Genomic DNA, 26,989 nt, shown 5'->3' on the forward strand with positions numbered 1-26,989 from the left:
GTGTGTGTTGGCTAAACGTAACCACGTGTGTGTGTTGGCTAAACGTAACCACATGTGTGTTGGCTAAACGTAACCATGTGTGTGTGTTGGCTAAACATAACAACGTGTGTGTGTGTGTTGAAGGAAAAAAACATCAGTTGGTTGTGTTGTAGCGACGTAGTGCTTTTATTTTGAAAGAGACTGTATGCAAACTGTACATTTCCTGTGAAAACAGAAGTGTATTTTGAAAACAGACAATGCATGTAACAGGCTGAAGTTGACACGGCGTCCCAGAACGTCAACAACCAACACACCCAGGGTACCTTGGACGTCTTATGTGGACGTGGAAAGTCCATGACCAAACGTGGACATGTGACGAGGTCACAGTGAGGATGGGCTGATCACACTGCTGTGAAGGGTACATCTGTGCGTCCACTGACAAAGCAGCAGTATTTGAGCCTGGGCTGAATGTTCAGTTGAACTTGCACAGCTTTATTACACTGAGATCACTGTAACACTGCTGTAGTGCTGTCGATATCACCAGAGGTGACGCAGTATTCAGATCCTCAACATAAGTATCTTTACTTACTTTTACTCAACGCCACACCACAGAAATACTGCAAGTTAAATTACTGCATTCAAAAATATACTTAAAAGTGTTGACAGCAGAATGTACTGCCTTGAACACTGAAGGAATTTTAATGAGGAGAAGTTTCAGCTGGTCAAAATCTGTAATCCTCTCTGATAGACACCACTAGATCCTCTTAAATCTGACACACTGGACCTTTAAGAACCTCAAAACTGTACTTTGATATCATAGGAAAGTAAATACAACAGATACTAATGACACAAAATTACCACTATACTATATATATGTATATATGTATAGTATAGCTGTGCAAGCATTTATCCATAGTGTTTGATGTAGTGAAACATTAGAGCTCTTCTATCTAAATCTTCTTAATGTACCATTAAATCCATATTAAATCCGTGGGACCATAATAACTCAGACACACAGCTGCAGACTGAACTCGTCCTGACGCCAGACTGTAAAAAGTTAAGAATTATTTAATTAGTTTAATACTTTGAGTTGTTAAAGTCACATCTGACTGAAGTTATTGAGCATAACGACTTCAGTCACTCCATCAGATCAGCAGAAAGACATGAACATCTTTAAATAAATGAATAAATAAATAAAAGATGTTTAAACACTGAATTAAAAAAGATTTTTGAAGTGAGATATTTTAAATTTTCTGACTAAAATCAGAAAAAAATAAGAAACACAAACCTTCAGAGCTTCAACTGAGCGTCCGTCAGCCTCACAGGGTGGATCAGTGTGTGTGTGTGTGTGTGTCCCTCCCTTATCAGCAGCAATAAATGTTTTCCATGTGAAACTCCCGTCGGTGTGTAAACCTGATCATGTATTCCCCCGTCTCTCCGATGCTCCGTCCCTCCCAGTTACATCAGTGTACTGGAATCTAACTGGTCTGCAGGGACACACTGGGAGTGAGAGACATGGACGGACAGAGATGGAGACAGAGACACGAGGATGGAGGGAGCGCTCGGAGGTGTGAATGAACTTATTTATAGCAGCAGTTCTTGATTTCCTGACTCGGTTCACGTCTCAGCTCTGATTGGCCGATGGCGCAGTTTGTAGTATTTATAAAGTAGTTTCATATTTTTAGAGTTTTACAAACTCTTTAAAGGAACGTCAGAGAGTAAAAGTACAAATACCACACTGTGGAAATACTCTATTACAAGTACATGTCAGTATGTTGAAGTCAAGTGTCAAGCTTTGTCAGAATTAGTGTATGAATTCTGGAGTTATGGACAAAACATGTTTTGTGTGGTGTCGACCTCTGACCTTCGACCACAACGTTCTAATCAGTCTTTGAGTCCAAGTGAACGTTTGTGCCAAATTTGAGGAAGGTCCCTTAAGACCTTATTAAGGTATCACGTTCATGAAATGAAATGGACGCAAGGTGACAGTGACCTTTGACCACCAAATTGTAATCAGTTGATTGTTGAGTTTAAGTGGATGTTTGTGCCAAATATGGAGAAATTCCCTCAAGGTATTCTTGAGATACTGCTTTCACAAGAATGCAATGGATGAGGTGACAGTGACCTTTGACCTTTTACCACCCAATTCTAATCAGTTCATTCTTGAGTCCAAATGGAGGTTTGTGCCAAATTTGAGGAGCTTTCAGTCACATCACATGATCTTTGTCAGGAGATGAAACGTAAATGAGGTAAATGAAGATGTGCTGACTCGAGTCAAATGACTAAATTTCATGTCTTTAAGGCCCAGACTCACCAAACTGACTTCAGAGAATTAGCTGCGATGAAAGCCGACTGCTGCGTCACCTCAAGTCGCTGCGTCTCGGCCACAAAGCTGCACCTGGACACACCACAAACACTATAGAGCACATTTACCGTGCGCCAGTGAACAATAACACAAACCATCAGGAAACGTTTCTGCTCAAGAGAAAAATAATCTGACCTTAAGGAACAAGTTGGTTTTGGTCTCACTCCCTCTGGAATTAAGCTCCTCCTTTACTCACTGACACACTGCACTGACTGACAGACTTTCAACAAGAGCCCAGCACTGACTAACTGCCGACAGTCGGCTTGGTCTTCACTAACTAACGGCCCAGACACACCAAACCAATGTCGGAGAACCAGCAGCAATCAAAGCCGCCTGCTGCTGACAATCAGAGTGATTTCATTCACTGATGGGCTCCGCAGTCGCCAATTCAACATGCTGAATCAGCAAAAAAAAAAGCTGACGGGGACGGACAAGGGGCAACAGTGTGGGACACACCGCACCAATGAGGGTGGCGCACACTCACCAATGGCTGACTGTCAGCTTGGTGTATTAGAGCCTCAAGGGTTTTGGTCAGGTTTGGGCAGGAGGAGACATGTTGGTGGGAAAACAGACTCCGACACAACATCGACATTCTGGAATTGAAGGCGGCGTGACGGGCGACACGTTCAAGACGTTCAAGTCAACAGTGTCGACCTCTCGTGTGACGTGGCTTTTTTTTTTCTTCAAACATTTTCTGTGATTTTCTTTTTGTTTTTTTTAAAAAAAGAGAAAAAAGCAACTTTTAATTTAGTGATTTTTTTTTGTTGCAGACTTTCTTTGAAAAAAGTTTTTGTAAAGAAAACATGCCGTTTACTGTATCACAGCCACAAACTGTAAAAACAGTGTCAGCAGCTGTTTATAAACAATAACAATGACATCACATGTCAATCATTTAGCCTCCCTGTTATATGGCGGCTGATCTCGTCCTCTGCTCGGAGCGTGAGGAGGTCCTGGACCATGTTGTTTTCCTAATTTTTGGACATTGTCATTTTGCTGTTCTTATGTTGAGTTAGCTGCTAACTGCTGCTAGCTGCTTTTTAAATCTGCCGTGCTGCATTTCACACATAACACGTTGTCAAAACACCTGTCCTGTCCATGATCCCGTCCTGCCGTCTGTCCCTTCTACACAGACGTAGATTCAGTGCTGGAACTACCTCTGCTGCCAGGTTACAGGCGACACAACTCGGTCCCTTCAGTCAGCGATCGCACCTTTTAAACAATCGACGAGGCGGCATAATGGCACGAAATTCACGCCTTGAACAGGCAGTGTCAAAGCGGTTGATGTCCCACATGTCTGTCCTGAACAGAAAATCTTCATGTGAACATTCAAGTTTCCATGACAAGTGTCCAAATAATCATCTGCTGACAACGATCATGTGACGTGATCGTGGAAAGATCCAGTGATCAGGTGTCAATCATCACACACACCGCCAACACTCTGTCTGCGCCCTGACAGCTGTCACATCTGAATCATTAAAGAGAATAACACACACACATTTGTCTCTTTGTGTGTGTGTGTGTTACAGACGTACAGTATATCCTGTAGACATGAAGGAACGCCGTGTGTGTAGAACCAGAAAGTGATCTGCTTTAATAATGATGTCATGATCTTCAGAATGCTCTTTATGAGTGTGTGTGTGTGTGTGTGTGTGTGTGTGTGTGTGTGTGTGTGTGTTAACACATGTTTAACATTTCAACCCTCTCGGGGTGTGATATGATGCTGCGGCACGCTGTCACACACACACACACACACACACACACACACACACACACACACACAGGGCTGCTGCTATGTGACGCTTATAACAAACACTCAACAACAGGAAGTCCTCCTCCCTCCTCTTCTTCTTCTTCTTCTACTCTTCTTCTCTGAGAGTCAGTAGTTGAGATTCAAACCACTCTGATGCTATGCTAAATATGAAGCTAGTCAGTTAGCTTAGCATAAAGACTGGAAACAAAGGTAAACAGCCTGGCTCTGTCCAAAACTCATTAACTCCACCTACCAGCTTGTCTAAAGCTCAGGGACTGTTCTTTACTAATACGCGGAGGAGGAGGAGGAGGAGGAGGAGGAGGGTGGCTGGGGTGTGACTTCCTGTTTTTTTTACCCTCCTTGAAGCTACAAGTATTTTTCCTGAATTCTTTACTCATGTCCTGCATGTTGGTTTGTTCAGGCAAATGGTTTATTTATTTTATTCTGTTTTTACAGTTTCTAGCTGCGATAAATGGTGTCATTTTAGTGTTTTTTTAAAGAAAACGCCATGTCTTCTTAAAAAACAAACATGCCTACATTTCTAAAGAAAGCATGACCATTTTTTTGAGAAAAAAACATCACCAAATTAAAAAAAGTTGCATGTTTTCTTTAAAAATCACAAGAAAGCCAACAATGTTTAAAAAAAAACATCACCTAAATTGTTTGAAGAAAACATGCTGCATGTTTTCTTTAAAGAAAACCAAATATTTTTTAAAGCAACACAAAACAAAAACAAAAAAATCACCCAGTTGTTTTAAAGAAAACATGCCGTTTGCAATCTTAAAAAAAAAAAAATCATATATATGTTTTTAAAAAATAATAAAACCACCAAAACATTTTAAAGAAAATCTGCAAAAAAAATCTGCGAACATTTTTAAAGAAAAAAAAAGAAAATACAAAAAGTTCAAGAAAAAGAAATCACAAAAAAATGTAAAGAGAAAATCACCAAAAAAGAAGTGCTGCATGTTCTTTAAAATCCCCAAATAAAATCACAAAAAAACTTTAAAGTAAAAAACAATTGCCAAAATTGTTTGAAGAAAAAAAAAAAAACCTCACAAAAAAATGTTTAAAGAAAAATAAAATAAAATAAAATAGAACTTTGTGAAAGGAAAATCACCAAAAATGTTTGAAGAAAACATAAAAAATTTATTTGACATGCCTCCCCCATTGATGGCAGCCGCTCACTTGAATGAAAACTACCCAAAATGTTTCCCTCCTTCTGTGTCTGTTTCCAGATTGTGCAGCAGTGTCGTGCATCAGCATCTTATTGGGCAGTTATACTTTGCACACACGAGAGAATCAAATGTAGTGCGTTGGCAAAGTGCGCCCTGCTGGGAGGTCTCTATGTGTCTGCTGGCACCAGGAGCTCTGGAGGCCTGATGTACATACAGTACATGTCAAACGTCTGTCTAACTTACATATGAGGTATCACATGGTCTATATGCATCCAGCAGCTGCTCAACATTCACTGTCTACACTTATCATTTATTTATATCAGGCAACAACAAAGAAAACAATTCCACACTGAACACGCTTTAAACAAACGTTCAAATTCAGCCAGGCGTTACACTAAACTGAAAAATGCTGTTTTCTAAATGAATGAATGAAAAAACTCTCCAAACTACAGAGTGCGCAACAAGCAGGCCGAGTGCATCTCCTCTCTTCACTTTAGCCTGAGTCTGTTTGTGGTGCAGAGGGCATGTCACAGGATCTGCCGTTAGTTTGGTTTTGGAGGAATTTTCTGTTTTATTATTTTCATACGAACGTGATGACGTCATGTGAATCAGCAGAGCTTCAGCCTGAGAAGCTCGAATCAGCAGCAGAACTGAGAACACCTGTGACTGTCTGCGGGGACTTTAATATGTAACAACGCTTCATATTTAATAAGTTCATCTGAAGTTCTGTGAGTGAAATTAAAGTAACTTTCAATCAAAGTAACGTTCAATAAATTAAGTGCTGTAAGAAGTCAAATATTTACCTTTGAGAGTGAATGTAAAGTGAAGAGGAGCAGAAATGAAACACACAAGTGCTGGATGAAGCTCTGATGTCCTCCTGCAGCCTGATGAGACGATTAACGGCAGCTGCAGAGACTCTCAGGAGGCAGATAGAGACCTCTGCTGGATCGACAAGATAACACAGGGTTTGGATGTGCAGCTACAGAGCTCTGCTGCATCTGGACCATAACACACAGGTTAGAATCAGCAGCCAGAGATGCCCACTGGATCTTAAAGATAATATGAGGGTTAGAACACATGAGAAATAAATCACACTGTTCCCTGTGGGCCACAGAGCTGCACGGGAGGTAGATATGACGTATATTTCTACAGGAATCATTTGTGTTGGAATGTTACCTTTATTAGAAATAAAATTGAAGTTTGAAGGAAATGGCTGGAAACGAAGGAGATCCTGTATGTGCACGTCTTCCTGTGTGATTTGGGTCACGTATAAAGTCTGTGCAGAGTTTGTATGTTGTCTGTCAGTGTGGGTTTCCTCCAGGTGCTCCGACATGTTCTCCCCGTGTCAGCGTGGGTTTCCTCCAGGTGCTCCAACATGTTCTCCCTGTGTCAGCGTGGGTTTCGTCCAGGTGCTCTGACATGTTCTCCTCCAGGTGCTCCAACATGTTCTCCCCGTGTCAGCGTGGGTTTCCTCCAGGTGCTCCCACATTTGTTTTACACTTAGACATACTCTTACAGAGGGAACAGTTTCGGTGCAGGACTTAATAATTTATCCTTAAAGCTGAGAACATTATTTATAGTTGAAATGTATTTTCACAACATGTTTCTGAACGTGTATTACACTATTGTTAGACAGAAAGAGTTGTGATTGTCTGTGTGGCAGTGCCTCCATGTGGAGGAGCAGGAGAACTACAGCAGACTGAGGCTGACCTGAGACCAGCCTCTGATCACTGTTAATAAGCATATGTAAACTGTGAATACTTCTCCTGCTACTATCTGTAGTCCTGTAGCTACTGTCTGTAGTCCTGTAGCTACTGTCTGTAGTCCTGCAGTACACAGGGAGGTTGAACATACCATCAGTATGAATACATGTATTTAAAGAGGTGAGGACATGTGCTGTTCGTGTCTTTACATTGTGTCGACTGTAAAGGTCGTGCAGACGGATATTTATAGAAGGAGCTCAGCACACAGCTGTCCTGATGCTTCAGGTACTGTACGAATATTTACTCTGACATTTGGAACATTAAACCTAAAAAATATTCAATCAAGTAAATTTAAACCATCTGAAGTGTTGTGGTTTGTCCTGAAGGAGCTGCCAGAGGAGAGGTCATGTGGTTTCCCACATCTAAAGGGTTAATCCTCTGTATGGTGGCCTTTTTGGACATTCCTTAAGTTACCCTTTGACCCTGATTTCAGGATTAAAGGTTAACTTTAAAGGAATGTCCAAAAAGGCCACCATACAGAGGATTTAATAAATGAGCCCATTTCCAGCTCATTGTACCCACATGGGGCCCACATACAAGTGTTGGCTGGGTAACAGAGTATTTCTACACTGTGGTACTTCTACTTTTACTGCAGTAAAATATCTGAACACTTCCTCTGCTGCTTCAGAATAAAAGTACATCTGATTTATTTATTCACTGAGTTTTTGGGACTGATGTCATGATCCAGATTCATGTCTGTATGTGAGGCAGCAGCATCATGTGACACACAGCGGGGTTGGGGGGGGGGGGGTCACAGCTCAGCTGGTAAAAATAGCATGCTGTGTCACACACACACACACACACACACAGTCAGATCTCAGTAAACAAGCAGCAAGAGAGCAGGACGTTAACGGGAGCTCACAGGTAAGGAAACAGGAATCTTTGTCTGATATCATGTCACATTATATTATTTTATGTTCACAGTGGACTGGTAATAATAACCAGATAAACGGGGTGTGTGTCTCTGTAGCAGCAGGATTAGCAGCTCTTAAAGTTACAAAGCTAAATCAGCAGGATTTAGTTTTGTCGTCCAGCCAGCAGACAGACTGTAAACATGACTGATGAATCATGGGAAGTTGAGTTCCACCTGCTTTCTTGTATTTAGCATGTTAGCATTTCATTATGCTAACAGTTAACATGTCGGCCTGCCATGCTAACTGTTAGCATGTTGAGGCTGACACCAGTTTCATCCTATCGTGACGTTAAGTGTTCTGACCTGTTGGTGGCGTCACCGTGGTTCAGCCTCTGGGGATCATCAACGTCTCCACTCAAATTAAAGCCGATCCTTCCTTCAGTTTCTGACACAGTTCACTGTAAAGTGTACGACAGTGAAGAAGAAGTATTCTGATATTTTACTACAGTAAAAGTACTGATATCACACTGTGGAAATACTCCACTACAAGTAAAAGTCCTGGATTTAAAACTTGACTGAGGTCAAAGTTTGTGTCGGCAAAACGTACTTACATGGTTGTTAAGGTAGTTTTCAACCTGGACCCTAACAGTTGAGTGCAAAATGATGGACACACGTCACCCTCAACAGTCACCATCTTTGTGACATAGCAGAAGCTACATCACAAACCTCTCACCTGTTGACATGGCGGCTGGAGACAACAAGGAGTCTGTTAGTTCGACATGTTTTTACACTAAGAGCCAAAACTGCTGTTGAATAGAAGCCGTCAGTGATGTGTGTTGGGCCTGTGATGATTTGGTACCGCCAACAATAATGTGAGTGTTAGCTAGCAGTGGCGTGCACAGAATTTTTGAAGGGCAGGGGCGAAAAGAAAAAAAGGGCACTTTAGTGAGCATTTTTCAACAATTGGGCCACGAGGGGGGGCGACCGCCCATCCTGTGCACACCATGGTTAGCTAGCAAGCTAATGTTAGCATTCGCGAGCTAGCTAACTTGCTCCAAGACTCCAAAATTAACTGTAACTTCACAGTTAATGTACATCTGATCGCTGTGATTTAGGAATATGTTCCTGTAAAATTACTGTATGTCACTGTGATCTCACAGTTAAACTCTATTATTGTAATTGATCAGGATACTCCTGTAAAATTAATATATTTAACTGTAATCTCAGTTAAAACCCGTTACATTACTGACATGACTGTACGGTCCTGTAAATAACTGTATTTGACTGTAACTTCACAGTTTATGTACATCTGATTACTGTGAATTAGCAGAATGATCCTGTAGAATTACTGTATGTCAGTTATCAAAGAGTTAAACTCCATATTACTGTGATTAAGACAGTAAGATCTAGCTTCATGAATTTCACAATAAGATTCTGAATATGGTTAAATATCACAGTAAAAGCCTGTAAAGTGATAATAATGTAATTTACTGTGAAATATTACAGTTACATGTTGTAATTTGCAGTGTATGACACGTACAGCTGTAACATATTTGTGGTTTTTGTGGTGACTCGGCTGTACCGCCCACGACTCGACCAAAAGTCAGTGGTTCACAGTTTTTCAAAGTAAAAGTCGTGATGTTGGCGTCCTCATCAGAAACATGAGCCTGTGTCATGTTTGTCATATTAACGTCTGCTGAGTGATGAGACTCAGCTGCTGTACGGAGGGCTGACAGGAGAGATGACAGCACCTCCTCCTCTTCATCATTAACAGCACCTCCTCCTCTTCATCATCATTTCATCACAAAGTGAACTTGACTCGTCTGTTTTCATTTTCTCTGAGGATCAATTTATTTTTTTAACCACAAAAACCTCTTGAGATTAAAAATCCCTTTTCCAGAGTGTCCCGGCCGAGACAGGCAGCAACATAAAGTTACAGAACAGAAATAAAAAGTAAAACTATCTGTATTAACGTGAGAACATCAGAGGACGATCAGCCGGTCAAACTGAGTTAAAGTCTCAGTGTGTCTCAGCTTTCTGTCCAAACTGTGACTGAATCTGTCGCTGAGAGCAGCACTTTTATTTTTATCTCATCATCAGTGTCTCATCATAGAAACATTAACTGTTAGTTTTATTCTCTCAAAGCAGAAAATTCTATTTTTATTGTTAAAATAAATTTACGCTCAGTCGTTTATTCACAGATTCGATTAATCTTCATAAAATTAACTGTAAATAAACAACATCAGTTCCCGTCTGTGATCCACAGATATAAAAACATATTAATGTGTTTTTATATTTTAGATCGTCATCCTCTGATATCTGATTATTTTACTATCTGAACACATCCGAGCATGAACCCACATGGGAGTAAAGTACAGAGGAGAACACCTGATCACCACTAAAGTACGTCTGATAAATATTATTGTTACAGTTAATATTTGGGCAGTTTGTTTTATTTGGGTGAAGTTTACAGATAAAATCCTGCAACTCATTTAAAATCTTTATTTTATATTTTACAATTTTACGATTTTATGACTTTTTATGGTTTATTTAATCTTATGATTTTTTTTAAATCAGTTAATCCATGTTTAAACTGTGTTTTAATGTCCTTTTATATTAAATTACCTGTTTGTCTGTTTTATGTGAAGCACTCAGAGCTTATACTGCCTTTACTGTAAAACACTTTGTGCTGCATGTCTTGTATGAAAGGTGCTGTGTAAACAACATTTATTATTATTATTATTAGTAATAAAATAAAAGTTTGATCCGTCTGACTTCAGAACATTTTAATTTGATTTAAACTCAGTTTGAGGATCTAAAAGCTCCTGAAGTCCTGAAAGATCTCGTTTATGTCTTCTGACCAAAAGATAACAGGATCTCTTCTTTCAGGGTTTCATCAGATTCAACTGTTTCTGTTTCCTGTCAGAACTTTCAGATTAAAAGCTTTTAATCTTCATGTGGAAAAGGAAAATTAAGAAAATAAAACTCAAACAAAATCAAATGGGAAATTTATCTTGAGATGATGGTCTCCTCCTCTTCTTCCTCCACTTCACATTTTTCTTCACCTCTTTTTCCTCCTCCTTCTTGTTCTTCCTATTCTTCATCTTGTCCCTCTCTCTCTCTTCATCCTCCTCATTCTTCTTCCTCTTTCTTCTTTTTTCCTCCTCCTATTTGTTCTTCTTCTTTTGCCTCCTCCTCCTCCTCCTCCTCCTCCTCCTCCTCCAGGAGCAGAGATGGGTCTGGGGACGAGGTTGGATGTGCCTGTGGGCGACCTCTCTCTGATCAGAGGACTGTGGGAGGTTCGAGTGAGGAAGTACAGACAGAGACAGAAGAAGGAGCAGGAGAGGATCGAGAAGAGCGCGCTGCCAAAGTAATCCTTATTAGAAATGGAGTAATGAAATACTGTCATACTGCAACCCTCCCAAAGTAATCCTTACTCCTAGTGGAGTACTGTATACTGTGGTATTTCTACTTTACCTGCTGTTCACTCTGTGATGACGTGAAAAGATGAACTAGGAATATTTTTGTCTTAAAGAGCTGCTGAGGAGCACCTGAACGCACCACGAGTAGTTCACCAGCTACCAATTGTTATGACTTTTTTTTCATGTAAAAGAAAAACTAATTATCACAATGAAACCAGAATGTAATTAAAAAATAAATGCACCATCTCACATGAGTCTAAACTTAGTTTTATAGTTTTCAGATCTCCTCTCTCTGTAAACATTCGTCTGTGGAGTAAACGTAACCTCCTGAATGTCTCAGTCGGAGTCGGACTCACACACAGCTGACTGTTGTTTGTCATGGACCGTGAGGGTCACGGCTGATTTTAGTAATATGAACACACAGACTGCTATTTATACCCAAACATCAGCGCTGTTTGTCCACAGAGACGACAGGTCGGCACAAAGGTCACCAGTTTGGAAAAGAAACATTCCGTCTGTCTGAAATCTAATCGGACGTTAATATGGAGCCAAAGATGCTTCATTAACATGTCTGTGTGTCTGTGTGTCTGCAGGATCGACCAGCAGTGGCAGTATCGTATCTACTGTAAGACACTAAAGAGCAAGGAACGCACCCTGCTGCATCAGTACCTGGAGAGATCTACTCTGTCACCTCATTTACAGCCACACACAGGTAAACATCCGTCACTCCGTCCATCTCTCCTTGTAGTTTATTTACATATGTGGACCTCAACAAGATGGCCGCCCCTCCCGCTCTGCAGCGACCTCTGAGAGGGGTGTAGCAGTGATTAAAGGTGTTGTGACACCTGCCCTGTTTGGTTCGGTTCAGTCTAACTCCAGCTGGTTTGCCCCCTCAGTGTGGTTCATTTGTGCAGGTGTGAACACACCAAAACAACCGGACTGAGACCTTCTTGAAGAGGTGGTCTCAGTCCGGTTCCAAAGGAACTCTGGTGCGGTTGGTTTGTGGTGAGAAGGTGTTCCGACCTGGATGTGAAGCAACTGCAGTCACATGACACATTGTTTGGGTTAAACATGAGCATGTTACAGTCCTGGAGGATTATTAATGTGCACCTCCTCCTGTACTGCCTTAATATGCACATTCAGCACATCCAATGCATCAAAACATTGTTTTCTAGTTGGAGCCGCGCCTCGTTTTCAAACTGTATGGTTTGACTAAAATGAACAATGACAGCAATATAGTCCACGATGAGCAGCGCTAAAATCAACCTGCGTAGTTGTCCCTCCATTGTGACATTAGAAAGTGTCACATTTATCTTGCAAGTGTACTCTTCTTCAACGTTTGCTTTACTTCCTGGATTTTTCCCACATGGAAATTCTGACCAATCAAGAGCAGCTTTCTCACACAAGGCATTTGATCTGGTCCTCTTGTAAATGCTGCCGTGAGAACACGAACCAACTCTAGGCAATTATACAACTTTGGAACAACATGAGTCCCTGATTCAGACCAGAGGAGACCACTCTAGGGCTGACAGGATCCTTGGAGCAGTGGTTCCCACCTGGTTCAGCCATGCGGTCCAGATGTCTCCTTAGTCCTCAGTTCAAGGTCCGCATAGTTTAATACATTCAGCGTCATACATGTTGTCGAGTTAGTTAGCTGTCTCTGTGAAGTAGCTGTCTGTAAGTCACTGACTCTACGGCAGGAAACAACACTTTGAAATAAAAGCTCTGTGCTGGAAATCCACTGGACTTCAAAACAAAATGTATTTTTTTACAAACTTGACTCGTTGGCCAGTCAATTGTGGTCCATTCAAAATGGACCCGTGACCCACTTTAAGACCGCAACCCACCAGTTGGGAACCACTGATTCAGAGTGTTCTGCTCTGTCAGATCTGCATGAGACAAAGAGTCACCGGGTTGAATACAGTTGTTCAGGATTTGGTCGTGTTTCGCTGGAACAAAGGATGTCACAGTTTCTGATGTTTTGTTGGAAACTGATGCAACGTAGAGGTTGTCCAGTTTATTTTCCAACGCCTCATTAAAGGCTAGCCGGATGCCTGTTCAGCAGAAAGATCCGAGTTATCAAAATCACATCCGGTGTTTGATTCCTCCATGCTTGCCTCTGATGTAGATACGCATGCTGAGATGATCGTGCTTGTTGATGTGGTCAGGGATCGTAGCTGGAGCTCATCTTCTCCATCTCTTCCTCAATGTTTAAATCATCAGCGCTGATGTTTTCTTCAACCCTCATGACCATAGGTGAGATCTGGGACATAGATGAATCAGAAAATCTAGAGCTTTGCCTTCTGGTTCAGCTCCCTTGTCACCACGACAGTGCCGTGCAACGGCTGCATCACTGATGATGCCGTGCTGAACCGCCTGTCCATCTCACGCTTCATTTAACGCTGACAAAAAAAGCCGTCCTTTGACATCGGCATGAAACACGGCCAAGTTGCCATTATACTTTAATGGCGCTCTGCATTGTCAGGGCGCAACGCTGCGAGACAAGAACAAAAGTTAACGCGGCGAAATTCTGAGCAGGGTGGAAGTTGTGGTGGATGGGTCCAACAACCACCGACTATAAACCCAGGAGAGCTGTGTTCGCATCCCGTGAGATTGTAAAGCCAACCCTGTCCTTTTTTCCTAAACCCAACCATGTGTTTTTGTTTGTGTTGTACTGACGTAGTGCTTTTATTTTGAAAGAGACTTTATGCAAACTGTACATTTGAAAACAGACAATACATGTAACAGGATGAAGTTGACACGGCGTCCCAGAACGTCAACAACCAACACACCCAGGGTACCTTGGACGTCATATGTGGACGTGGAAAGTCCATGACCAAACGTGGACATGTGACGAGGTCACAGTGAGGATGATGATGGTTTATATGTTTATTTGCTGATGATGTGTTGTTGTGTATGTGTATTATCTGACCATGTGTTGTGTATTTGTTGTCATGTATCTGTCAGAATCAGGGCAGGAGGATCACACAGACGAGCAGGAACAGAAAGATCCAGAGCAGAACAAACTCATCTTCCAGCTGGATGGAGATCAGTGGATGGTACGTTAACACGCTCTGCAATGTTCATGTGACAGAAAATAACAGATAATAATGAGTGAATATTTGTGCAGGACTTCCCGAGGGAGCTGCAGTGGATGACCTACCTGAAAGAGTGGCACGTCCATGGGACAAAGATCAGCCGGCTGCCTGACTACCTGCGTCTGTTCACTCAGCTCACCGTGCTCGAGATCCCCAAAAACGCCATTGCCGAGCTGCCACCTGCGATCGGTGAGGAAGAAACACGAGATCTCACATATGAGAAAGTTTTAGAGGAGATTTGCTTTTCAGTCCCAAACCAAACTGAGCTGCAGATTCTTCAGTCAATTTGCTTCTTTAGTTTTTCTTCTTTAATCAGAGTCTGACAGATGATGTCACCCTGATGTTAAAGATCATTTGTGCCACTGAAGAACAGTCTCGTCTGTCCTCAGGTAAACTGACCTGTCTGAAGGAATTAAATGTCAGCTACAACCGTCTGAGCAAAGTTCCACCAGAACTTGGAAACTGCGAGAACCTGACGAGACTCGAACTGACGGGAAACCTGAACCTGTCGGAGCTGCCGTTTGAGGTGAGACAGAGGAGATGAGACGACCCGTCCTGTGGTCACTTCAGAGCTCGGCTCATTAAATGAATCTACAGATAGAAAACTTCATCAGAGACTCGACTCTGAAAGATTCACTCATCATTTGATTTTTGTCAATCTGCGTCGTCATTTGTAAAAGTTAAAGGAACAGTTGGACATTTTGGAAATCGTTTTTTGCTGAGAGTTTAATTTTCAGAGCCGAGAAACAGTTCGACACATACAGCAGCAAATTAGAGTTTCATCACTTTGGTTATGGTTTTAAAATAAAAGAAACAAGATGGCTCACTCCTTCACTACTTCCATCATCAGCTCCCGAAAAAAACAAAAAACAAAAAGTGTTCAATTAACTTTTATAGGGTTAGATAGTTGTTAAATGTAAATGTTCCATTTACGGGGCCGATGTCAATGTAACAGACGGACAGAAAACAGTATCAGCCAACACATGATGACTTTGTCAGATCAGGGGTCAGTTTTATTATGACAATGTCACTGTATTGATGATCATGATGTCACTGTGTTGATGATGATCATGATGTCACTGTGTTGATAATGATGATGTCACTGCATCAGCTGAGCAGCCTGAAGCAGGTGGTTCACCTGGACATCGCGGAGAACAAGTTCATATCGATCCCCATCTGCGCTCTGAGGATGAGCAGCCTGCAGCTGTTGGACCTGAGCAACAACAGTCTGACCGACCTGCCGCAGGACATGGACAGGTAACTGATGACGTCATCACCACCTGTGTGGTGTTCCCCTCGCTTCCAGTCGTTATGCTAAGCTAAGCTAACCATGCATAGCATCTCTCCGTTACGTTCTTAGATCTTTAGTTTAATATTGCCGAAAAAAATCTGCACTGAAATTAACAGAAAACTAATGTTTGTATAAATAAAGTTCTCTGTATGTGTGTGTGTGTGTGTATGTGTGTGTGTGTGTGTGTGTGTGCGTGCAGGTTGGAGCAGCTGGTCACCCTCTTAGTCCATAAGAACCAGCTGACGTACCTCCCTCATTGTCTCACCAACATCTCCACGCTCAAGATGATCGTCGTCAGCGGCGACGAGCTCAACTGCATCCCAACCAAACTGTGCAGAAACCCCGACATCAAGTAAGAAAAACACTCTGACATCAGGTACACAAACCACACCAACATCTAGTACACAACACATTTCTTGTTTTGACCAGCTGACCAAACATCTTCCGGCAGGTTTATCCGACTGTACGACAGCCGAGTGAGTGAAGAGAAGAAGAAGAAAGAAGAGGAGGAGAAGAAGAAAGAGAAGAACAAGAGGAAGAGGTGGAGTCAGCAGAAAAAGGAGGAAGTGAAGAAGGACGGTGGAGAGAAGGAGTTCATCGAGGCGTACATCAACTCGCTGAAGGACAGAGGTGAGAGAAACAAAACACAACTCACTAACGAGCAGGTGAACTGAGACTGTATCTGTTTTTCTGGGGAGAACAAACTTTAACACACTGAAAAATAATATATATATATATATATATATAAGAAATCTGATAATTTACAGTAAACAAAATACAAACTTCTGTGACCATGCATTAAAAAATAATGATGCTAAACTGAATCAAAAGTATCAGTATCTAATAAATTGTGCTGTATATTGTAAAAATATTATTTGCTATATTTCACACTGCACTGTGAACATTATGTTCATGTGTAACAGACTGTGGTAGATATTTGGTCCAACATCCAGACTTCCTCACCTGACGCTGAGATAAAGCAGCTGACATGTTGTTTGTCCCTCATCAGACACCATCCCTGAAGCCACCACCAAGGTGTCCATCTCGTGCCTGCTGTGAGGAAGAGGAAGAAGATGAAGCAGCACTAGAAAAGATAAAAACACAGTGAAACAGTTAAACTCATGGATGTGTCATGTTGTGCTCACACCAACCGAATTTTTGTGTTTGAACACTAGAATATTTTCTGATGACTCACTTCATGCGCAAACTCATGTCATACGTGTGTGAAATCACTAAATTGATGAATGAACTTCCGCTGGTACTTCCTTGGCATCATACGTCCCCGGAGGATCTCAATGCTGATTGGCTATGGTGGCACAAATTGGTTGGTGAAGTGTTTTTTCAGCTCTCGTAATGAAGCGCTACTCACTTAATTCATGCAGCTTAATTCGCATATTTTTCGTCATTTGCGTTGCGTCCGACATGTCCATCGCATCCATCACGCTGCCCAGCAGGACTTAGCGTGTAGTCGTGTTTCTACATTGACTTTATTTTACTAATTCACTTTCGCAAATTGTTTTATTTGCACCAGGCACACAAACGACATTATGTTTCGTTCACTACAAACACAATGCGAATTTTCACGTCACTTTATTTGCACGAGTTTGAACTCTAGAATGTTTTCTGTTGATTCGCTTCATATACGTGTGAAATCGATGAATGAACTTCCGCTGTCATACGTCCCCGGAGGATCTCAATGCTGATTGGCTATCGTAGTTCAACTTTGCGAATAAGCATATGACGCAAAAGTGCGCTGCTTGCTTAATTTGCGCAGCTTAAGTCACGTATACGTGTCATTTGCGTTGCGTCCATCGTGTCCATCTCATCCATCGTGCCGCCCAGTGGGAATAAGCATCTAATTGCATCTTTTACACTGACTTAACATGTAATTCACTCGTGCAAATTGGTTATTCGCACCAAACACCAAATACAATGTGAATTTTCACGTCATGTTACTTGTAGCAGTTTGAACACCAGAATATTTTGCGTTGATTCGCTTCAATATTAAATTGCTGAATCGATGAATGAACTTCCGCAGGTACGTTCTCGGCATCATACGTCTCCAGAGGATCTCAATGCTGATTGGCTATCGTGACACAAAATCGCTCTACTTGCTTAATTCGCACCGCTTAATTCAGGAATTTTGTGTCATTCGCATTTTTACGTTGACTTCATACGAAATCCACTTGTGCGAGTTGTTTTATTTGTGCCCGGTGTGAACGCAACATTAGAGGAAGTGGAAACTCAGAGATGAGTTCAGAGCGCTATGATGTCTGAGTCAGGTGGTTTAATGGAAGTTAATTTATTCCACAACAATAGACATTACATGATGACAGTGAACTCGTCACAGTACGTACGACTGAAGTCAGCAAGTCAGCAAGTCCAGAGGGTGGACATTTGGATTACGTTAGCATGTTAGCACTTCCTGTTCTCTGTCTTGAAGTCAGTGTGTTTTTGGTTAGATGTCTGAAATAAGGTCTGTGTTGACATCAGCTGATGAGACTTTCATGTCACGCCTACAGACAAACGTCATCACTCTGTGGAGACATCATTTAAAGGCACTTAATTAAAAAAAACAAATCTCACACCTGCCACCGTCGGCTGTAAAAACAGTCCCTCGCTCTGAAAACAGAAACACATCATGAAAATTCAATTCACATACTGTAATTACCTCCTCCAAGGAGGTTATGTTTTTTTAAGTAAATGATCACAAACGTTGCCAAACATCGGAACTTCACAAAAAAAACTACTCACACATTTTAAACAGATTGTCTTGTGTGTGTATGAACTCAACGTCCACACCGTTCGTTCTCCTAAGAATTAGCTAGTCTCATGTTCCAAATGAATCACAGAGAAATGTTAAATTACGTCGTAGTTATGACAGTATTAACCTCGCTAAAATTATCTGAGCAAAAAGAAAGTGGAGCGATCAGAGGCTAACGCTAACGTTAAGTAAGCGGGCACTTTGGGTAAAGAGCTAAAATTATGTTGTAATCGTTGGTGAACTTTAGTGACGTTTAATGAGCTGTCCCAAAGCGCTAATGTTGGTAATGTTGAACAAGTGGAATTTGAAGCAACAAGTGCGCTAGCTAACGTTAGACGGTGGAAATAATGTTGACAGCTAACGTTCAAAAGGTCCAGTTGTGATGGCTAACGTTCGCTAAATCAAACAACTAAACTGTGGCAGGCTCACTAACAGTCCCAAGCTTGACCCATTAAATATTTTACACTACTATAAGAGATTCTTACCTGAAGGTGTGTGTGGGCTCAGGTGTGTGTGGGCTCAGGTGTGTTTCATGTTAGCTGGGAGCTTTTTTTTTGCTTCCTCTTGACTGCGTCGTTGCAGACTCAGACCCATAAAGATGGAGGCAAAACACTGAATTTCATCAAAGTCAAGTCAAGTTACTGACGTGCCAAATCAACACAATGACATTTTAAATGTCTAAAATCTTTAGATAAACAAAAAGTAAATAAAACAAACAAAAAAGAAATATAAAAAATAAATTACGAGCACTAAGTCAAAACAAAAATTCTTGCACATTTATACTTTCAACATAAAAGTACGTATAAATATAAACACCAGTTTGTTCCCACTGTCTCAGTATTTTGACTTCATAAATCAAAATTTTGACTTTGGATTTTTATTTTTTCATTTTTAAATATTGAATTTATTTTTCTTGCCTTGGCAGTGACGAACTTCCATATTTTTGACCTGTCTGAGTGACTGAAGGTTTTATTTTTTTTAAACAACTGTAGTTTATTTTATGGATTTATTGATTCCTGCTGACTGAGAAACTTTTAAATTTTGTTTGAGCGCTGAATTAATTTTTGCTTTTCAAAAATAACTTTTCATTCCAAAATCAGATTTCCAACAAATGAACAGTTTGATGTAAATTCATTGATGTTCACAGCTTCACTATTAACCCTTTCACACCATATATACACATTATTAACCCTGTCATATTGTATATTTACATTATAAACTCTGTTCACGAACAGATTGCCATAATGTCTGTGCAGTGAGTATCGTGATTTAGTTTGAACGTTTTATTTTATTTAACTTTATTTTCTCCTCATAACACATCAGTGAAATATTTGGGATAAACTGGATTTTACGGTTTAAGATGAAAATGTGACCAAACAGGAAACGACGCTGAATGTCCAACAAATAAAGGAGAAGTCAACAGGAAACACTTATTTACATGTTTTAACTGTGTGTTGCCTGATTTCATTCAGTTTATTTATTATTTATTAAACACGGTTTGTAAATTTGTTTGATTCTTTTTCATTAGATTTATTTTCAAAAATCAAATTATGGATTTTAATTAATTTCAGCAAGAAAAAAGTGTAAATAAGAATTCTTACAAAAACATTCAGTGATTTTATTCCCTTCAGAAAAAAATGTTTATACTTTTATATTTCTGTGTTGTGTAAGTGATTTTCTGTTTGACGCTTTGAGACGTTTGTGTGTTTTTATTCTGATAGATTTTTTAAATTTTAATAAAGTGTTTGTGAAGATGGTTTTTGTTCACATTGTCTGATTATGAAGTTTCATAACCCTATTGTTTTCAAATAAATACATTTTTATTTTAAGGACACATATCTCCTAAAATCTCAAACTAGTTTTTTAAAGTTTGAGCATTAGTCTACTTTGACAAATCTTTATAACTTAAACAAATTAATTTCATTTATTTATCATGAAATATATAATAAACTAAATATACTTCAAATAAAAACAAACAAGTCCAGGTTTCAAATTCCATACATTTCTCTTTATTATTCTTATTATCATAGATATTATTCAAAATTATGTTCTTAATAAGATAAAAGAAAGCAACTGCAAATGCACAACACGAAGACGTCGTCAGCGTCTCTTGGTTTATATATAAAAACAGATATGAACATGAAGAATGATTCGAGGCACACGTTCAGAGAAATTAAAGTGCTGCAATCAGCAAATGTTCTGCATCATGTACACGAGGAGGAGGAGGAGGAGGAAGAGGAAGAGGAGGAGAAAGGTTTGACTGCATAAGTTTCTGTCCTAGTAATTATCAGTTAAAATAAAAGTCTTGTCTCAGTAACGTAAAGGTTTTATATTCAGTAACAAGTGCTGACGTACAAAAAGCTTCAGTCATCAGTTCAGCTGTCGCTTCACGTCCCAGCGGAAAGTTCAACTCTTTCATCACTGCAGGAAACTTAACTCTGACATGAGGAGTTTGAAATGTTTCTATCTGAGAGTTTCACCAACAGAACATTTATTTAACACCTTAAAATTAAAACTTTTTACACGTTTTTCTACAAAAGCTCTCAAATGTTAAACGTCTGAACACGAGCAGCTGCTCAGGAGCTCCGTCTAAATATAAGAACTGCAGAACTGAACGAACCTTTGAGACTAAAACTGTGAAATAAACCCGTTAAAATGTCTCAAAGCTCCGTGATTATTCAAAGAAATTCAGTTTACGATGAGACGATTAAGTGACCTCTTTACTATTGTTAAGTGAGCTGACGACCCCGGACTGTGACATGTTTTATAGATATTTCACATTCAATGCAGAAAAACTGTAAAATTAACTCAAACAGTGAACATAACAACTGCAGGAAGTTTGTGTAAAACAAAAGATTTGAATGAATTTGGAGGAGATTATTTCCTGAAAATCACATCAGATGAGTTTTCCTGATATTTCTACTGACTTTTAATACGATGCTCTGACTGTATTACATATATATATATTTAAATGTTTAACAGTCATACATATTTAATGGGCTTACTGTTTGACAAATTGAGGGTTGTCTTCTCCCTGGCTGTGGGTCATTGTTCCATCAGCTGCACACTTTCCTGCTGCAGGACGAGGCTGTTTATCAGCTCTGTGAATAAAGCTTGTGTTCACTCAGATTCAACTATTTCATTTATCCTACGTTAGTTTTCTTCACAGACACAGATGAAATGCTGAGATATAGGCCTACTGTATATTACAAAAAAGTTTTCTTACACCCCTTTGAATCAAGAAGGCCTCACGACCCTCCCCTGAGGCTTTGGTGATGGGGTCAGGACTCCAGGTTAGAAACCAGTGGCCTTTACACTCGTTACAGTGAAGTGGAGCTACAGTCCCAGCTGGACGAGGACATCTAACTGGCCTACTGTCCTTGTCCCAGTATACAAGCACGGGAGGGGAATCCATTTATTGAGCCAAGTATGTGCGACTCCTCTACGATAGGTGGAGATATGCCCCCTTTCAGCTTGTTAGTATTGGACCTTTTTCCTGTTGACCTATTACGTCACAGACCAAACAATGGACAAACAAGTTAGCTACGGTTAGCTAGCAGCTAACTGCTACCATGGTGGACAACTTTACAGCTCTGTACATTTGGTCCGTCCAAAAAGTCACGGCTCTGGATGTAGATTTCTCCATGTTGTTACCGGCTTCTTCTTCTCTTACACATTTAATGCTATTGGACTTCCGGGTCAAAGCCCGGGGCGGAAACTGTGGAGCATGCTCAGAGCGCCTCGGCCAGTTTGGGTCTGATTGACTGTATACATGCAGGAGTCACATGATCTGGGTGTGTTAGTCCCACTGTGACACATTCACTGCAGGACCATTTCACTCACACTGACATGTTTACAGGGATTTATATAAATCTGTTTTCTCTGATGTCATGGAAACAGACTGAGTGATCAATATTCCACCGCTCCTTCTTTCACACTACAGGATTTAAAGTCGTAAAGTCATTCAAAATCAGTGAGTCTCTGATCCAGTCAGTAACATTTAGAGGACGTCTGTAAACGCCTCACACCACAGATCATCTGTTCAGACCAGCTTTGAATCAGAAACTCGTCACTTTGGAATCAGGCCCAAAACTTCCCAGTTATCCTCCAACGTGACGCAGGATCAACCTTCATAAACGGAGTGACGAAACTTTCCGATGGGACGTGAACACATCAGCGACACAAAGAGCAGAGACAGGATCAGAACAAACAGGATGTTGTCTCTAACACTGCAGTGGATTCTGGGACATTGAGTCAACGCCTCTGCAGGGCTTCAGACTGACTGTAGAAAAATATACTGTAGGTCCAACTTCCTGTTTTTGACATCATCTTTGAGAGAAAAATCAAACTCGAGATTAAAGATTAAAAGTTTGGTTTTTAAAAACAAAAGTCAGACGAGCTGACGGAGCTAAATTCAAAATAATAACTCATGTTTTAAAGATGAGGAGACTGAATTTTAGAACTCTTCAGACACATCCACTCTGGTTGTAACATGATTGTGCTTCATGAAGCTGCACACCATCATCATCATCATCATCATCACCATCACCATCATCAACACCAGGACGCTCAGGTGTTTCTGCAGCTGTGACGACACTGATGCTACATTCAGGTTCATGTTGTAAACTATGAACATCATCCAACATGGAGATGTTTAATTGTGAGATTTATGTGTCAGACCGCCGGAGACAAGCTGATGCTCGGACGTTAGCTAACAGGGATCCTAATAATCTGTAATTATTTCTGAGTTTAGTGATGTTTGAAGTCTCTGCAGATGTTCTCTACGAGGACGGCGTACCTGCAGTTATTCTTTGCAAATAACTGCAAGCACAGTGTTATCTGGAGATCACAAAGGTTGTCTTCTGGACCTGATGGGTTCATTTATGTCGACTCTTGAGAAAACAAAAGGACGACATTTATCACCAGAAAGATAATTTTGTTTTCTCGAGAGCACAGGATGATTACTGACAACTCTACACTGAGTATCTGCTTCATTTTATCACCTGAATTCAGCCTTTGAGATCTCCGTCATGACGGTTGAGACGACTCATAACTTGAGTTAGTCGGGGGTTAAATGTGAAGTTTGTTTGCTGAAGTTACGTCATTAGAAACAAAAACCTCTTTTTGGTTTTCTCAAGATAACAAAATAAGTTGTGATCTGAAGATAATGGGATCTGAAAAATAATCCCAAGCACGGCCATTCTCGACTTCTTTTAACAGTAAGGAGAAAATCAATCAGCAGACTAAAACATGAGAAACCACCTTAGGTCCGCCCCACTCACGGTCACTGGGGGCCGCAGCCCGTCCCAGCATGCACTGGGTGAGAGGTGAGGTGTGATATGGGGTCTGATAATTTCATCTTTAACCAGAGAAGAAAACTGTCGGCCATCTTGTCTCCGTTCTGAACAGCCAGGTAAAGTTTGGCGTAAATACAGTAACAAACCCGTTGCTATGGCAACAGCACAGTACCAGCTCAGACTGAGGAGGGAAGGGTGGGTTGTTTTTGGAAACATGTGGTTTGACCTCTTAAAAAACATCTAAAAACAAAAAAAGGCAAAAGAAGAAGAAGAATGGCACCATTTGGTTCTCAACGACCTGCCGACCCTCGAACCCCGAACGTTCCCGTGGTTTAAAACTCAGACTGAAGACGACGAGAACAGAACGTTCACGGCACAGGTGATGATCAGAAACACATGTTCAAACTACGTCTTGATTCGTCCTGCACGGTGTCAGGCGGGCGGCGGGAGGAGGAGGAGCCTGAAGATAACCGACAGGCTCGACACACTTCAAGTATTCAAACACAAGAAGAACAGATGAGACATCGATAGATGTGATACTCAGATATGATCCAGTGAGATAAATAAAGTGCACGGAGCCCGGAGACGCCATGGAGACGCCATGGAGACAAAAACTACTGAGCTTCATGTCGTCAGTATCGCCAGGTGCGATTCCTTCACTGTCTCTCTGGAACTTTTGGATTTAATTCGGACTCAGATATGTGGAGATACTTCAAGTTCTGTCTGTAAAACACAACGCTGTCATCTTTCAGATCCATTGAACACATTTTACAGGAGAACTGTGGACGTCACGTGGCTCATAAAGACTGGAGCGCTTCGTTAAACTCAGTCTGACTGCAGGTGTTTCCTGCCCTCTGCATCACAGGAGGACATAAAATACATAACATGATATTTGATCCAGAGCAGGAGTCAGTAAATCGTGTTTAGAAATTATATTTTTTTCTCTTCTCCGTGACGCCGCCGGGCTCCGTATGAACGCCTCTATAAGCACTTCACACTGTCTGAAATAATTTCCTAAACATATCAATGTTTCTAGTTTTTGTCCTCAAGTATGAAAACACTCAGCAGGAGAGGACGATGACGTCACAGCCGGCCAGAGCTTGCACATGCTCAGTGTGAGTGACGGTCCGTTGTCATGGTAACTGTATATCCACAAGTCTCGTTGTTTTGCAGACATAAAAAAAATTAAAATAAAATCCAGAGTAAAAACAGTCGGTACTGTGGAGGTTAAATATAAACGGCGACAACAGAGGAACAGGCGACACGACCTCCAACTCCCATCATCCCTCCTGCATCACATCCCACAATGCCGAGCAGCTCTGACCTCACCGTCCTCTCTCCCGTGTCTCCGTCCTGCTGAAGAGTTTCAGGTAAAACAACAGTCCGTAGTTTTGGGGACACTTGGTGTCAGCTGTGCAGTGAACCCAACGCACCTCCACCTCCCCGCTGGTGCCGAACAGCGAGGAGCATTTGATCTCCTGACCTCTACAGACCTGACAGCTGGAGTTGGGTGAAGCACACAGAGGGAAGGCAAACTGACTCCAGAGGGTTTAGACGGCAACCAGACTGACGGATTTCAGAAACTGTTAAACGAACAAAAAGCAGTTCATGGTGCGTTTTACCTCAGAGTAACTCAGCGTACATCAGAGTAACTCAGCGTACGTCAGTGTAACTCAGCGTACGTCAGCGTAACTCAGCGTACATCAGCGTACTGCAGACAGAGTCACAGGAGATAGTTTTCACGAGACATCCCCATCATGTATCTACACCTGCTGAAGGAGATTTGGTCACACTGCACGGTCCGTCTGCTCTTCTAAAAACTGACTTTCATCAGAAAGCACGACTGTATTTTATCATTTATTTTATTTCATGTTTCTCTCCATTAATCACTTTGTGTTTTGTTTTGGGTCTCCTCTCTGTTGAGCTTCTCTTGAGCCGTGTATTAGATTTGTGGTTTGGCAGCCGTACATTATTAAACACATACTTAACAGGCATGTGTGGATCAGCAAACTGTCAGCGCTCGCTAGCTTTACGTGCACATTAGACACTTACGCCATCAACTAGCTGCACACACCAGCTACAGTCACATGACACTAGTGAATGATGTCGCAGTGCAGCTCTGGATTCTAAATTAGTGACACAAGGATCATATTCTGTGCAACGTTAGACTGTTTTAAGATTATAGAGCGCTGCAGGAATCAGTCCTAAAAAACAGAAATTAGTACATTAGCACTTCCTGTTCCCTCGTCTCGAAGTCAGTGTGTTTTTGGTTCGATGTCTGAAATCAGGTCATTTTGTTTTACAAATTCCATGACGCTGCTTTGAGTTGTAAACATGGCGTTCAGGAGGGAGAATACGTTAAACTATCTGCAGTTAGTTTGTTTTGTTGTTAAAAGGCCTGAAATCATGTTTCCTACTTCAGTGAAGAGCGATTAGATCCGACATGAACACTGAGTTTATCTGTTTGGCACTAAACAGCAGCTCTTACTTTGACGGGGTTCTGATGACAAACATCCTGCGGCGGTGACCGATGTAAAGCCCTTTGGTAACACCTGCACCAACACACCTGGGCAGGTGCTAAAGATGGCTTCAGGAGTTTAAACATTGACGCAGAACGTGATTAAAATTGAAAAAAAAAAAAAAAAAAAAGGTTAGAATTTATTAATAAAATAAACGCTGTTGCTGCTGTGGCGGACGACAGCGATGACAAAGATTAAGGTCACAGCAGAAGAAAAGAAGAAGAAGAAGCTGTTTTATTTTCTCCGTCTGAACATGAACCCATAAAGAAACCAGAACTGATCAAATGTGTCGAAGAGAATAAATAAACGTCGTCAGCGTGGTTGCCGTCTAACGCGCTCTGACTCTTTAATCTCAACAGTCTGAAGAAATAAAAAAAATAAAAGCTGAACACGGTTGACTCTGAAGGGGGCGGGGCTTAGCAGACAGTGCTAACGGCCTCAGTGTTGTGAATGGCCGGGCCGGCTGTCAGTCACATGCTGCTGTCCTGTAGGAGAGGCTCGATGTCCTCCGCGTCACTGGTGGGTGTGGCCAGAGGGCTGGCGTTCTGAACGTGTGCGGCGGAGGAGGACGAGGAGGTGCTGCTGGACTTGCGGGCGGAGCAGGTCTTGACGTCGGCCAGTCGGTGGTGCTCGGGGATGAAGATGGCGACGAGGAGAGCGAACAAGACGGCGCACGCTCCGAACAGGAAGGGAGGGCCGGGGATCAGAGACTT

General features: G+C 41.3%; 3 protein-coding genes across 5 annotated transcripts in view; 1 reads left to right on the forward strand and 2 right to left on the reverse strand.

Annotated features, from left to right (window-relative positions):
• Positions 1-2,647, reverse strand: part of LOC126394096 (protein FAM240B) — a 16,605-nt gene extending 13,958 nt beyond the window's left edge. Inside the window, exons 1-2 of one of the 3 annotated variants that reach the window (XM_050050705.1) lie at positions 2,480-2,647; positions 2,294-2,395 (exon numbers count right to left, since the gene is read on the reverse strand). The gene's annotated coding sequence lies outside the window, so the exon portion shown is untranslated. Of the gene's footprint in view, positions 1-1,267; positions 1,341-2,293; positions 2,415-2,479 lie in introns of those variants that run through there. The other 2 variants (XM_050050708.1, XM_050050706.1) reach the window with 2 other exon arrangements.
• A 5,171-nt stretch (positions 2,648-7,818) lies between these two features.
• On the forward strand, positions 7,819-20,211 carry lrrc2 (leucine rich repeat containing 2). The gene is made up of 10 exons (XM_050050702.1): positions 7,819-7,896; positions 11,111-11,255; positions 11,901-12,019; positions 14,275-14,366; positions 14,438-14,594; positions 14,795-14,931; positions 15,517-15,662; positions 15,896-16,048; positions 16,148-16,326; positions 16,706-20,211. The coding sequence occupies exons 2-10, from the start codon at positions 11,119-11,121 to the stop codon at positions 16,753-16,755; spliced, it is 1,170 nt and encodes a 389-aa protein (XP_049906659.1). The 5' UTR covers positions 7,819-7,896; positions 11,111-11,118; the 3' UTR covers positions 16,756-20,211.
• A 241-nt stretch (positions 20,212-20,452) lies between these two features.
• Positions 20,453-26,989, reverse strand: part of mfsd14bb (major facilitator superfamily domain containing 14Bb) — a 28,485-nt gene continuing 21,948 nt past the window's right edge. The window contains exon 12 of the mRNA XM_050050496.1: positions 20,453-26,989. Coding sequence (XP_049906453.1) covers positions 26,747-26,989 — 243 coding nt within the window. The 3' untranslated portion in view covers positions 20,453-26,746.

This window comes from Epinephelus moara, chromosome 8 (assembly GCF_006386435.1).
Source record: "Epinephelus moara isolate mb chromosome 8, YSFRI_EMoa_1.0, whole genome shotgun sequence".
Lineage (NCBI taxonomy): Eukaryota > Metazoa > Chordata > Actinopteri > Perciformes > Serranidae > Epinephelus > Epinephelus moara.

What these genes read in the sequence shown, in the direction of transcription:
- lrrc2 (XM_050050702.1), top strand. Translation starts at nt 11,119, where the DNA reads ATGGGTCTGGGGACGAGGTTGGATGTGCCTGTGGGCGACCTCTCTCTG. An exon ending in TCATTTACAGCCACACACAG is followed by an intron (nt 12,020 to 14,274) that starts GTAAACATCCGT and finishes TGTATCTGTCAG; the next exon opens with AATCAGGGCAGGAGGATCAC. An exon ending in CTGCCGCAGGACATGGACAG is followed by an intron (nt 15,663 to 15,895) that starts GTAACTGATGAC and finishes GTGTGCGTGCAG; the next exon opens with GTTGGAGCAGCTGGTCACCC.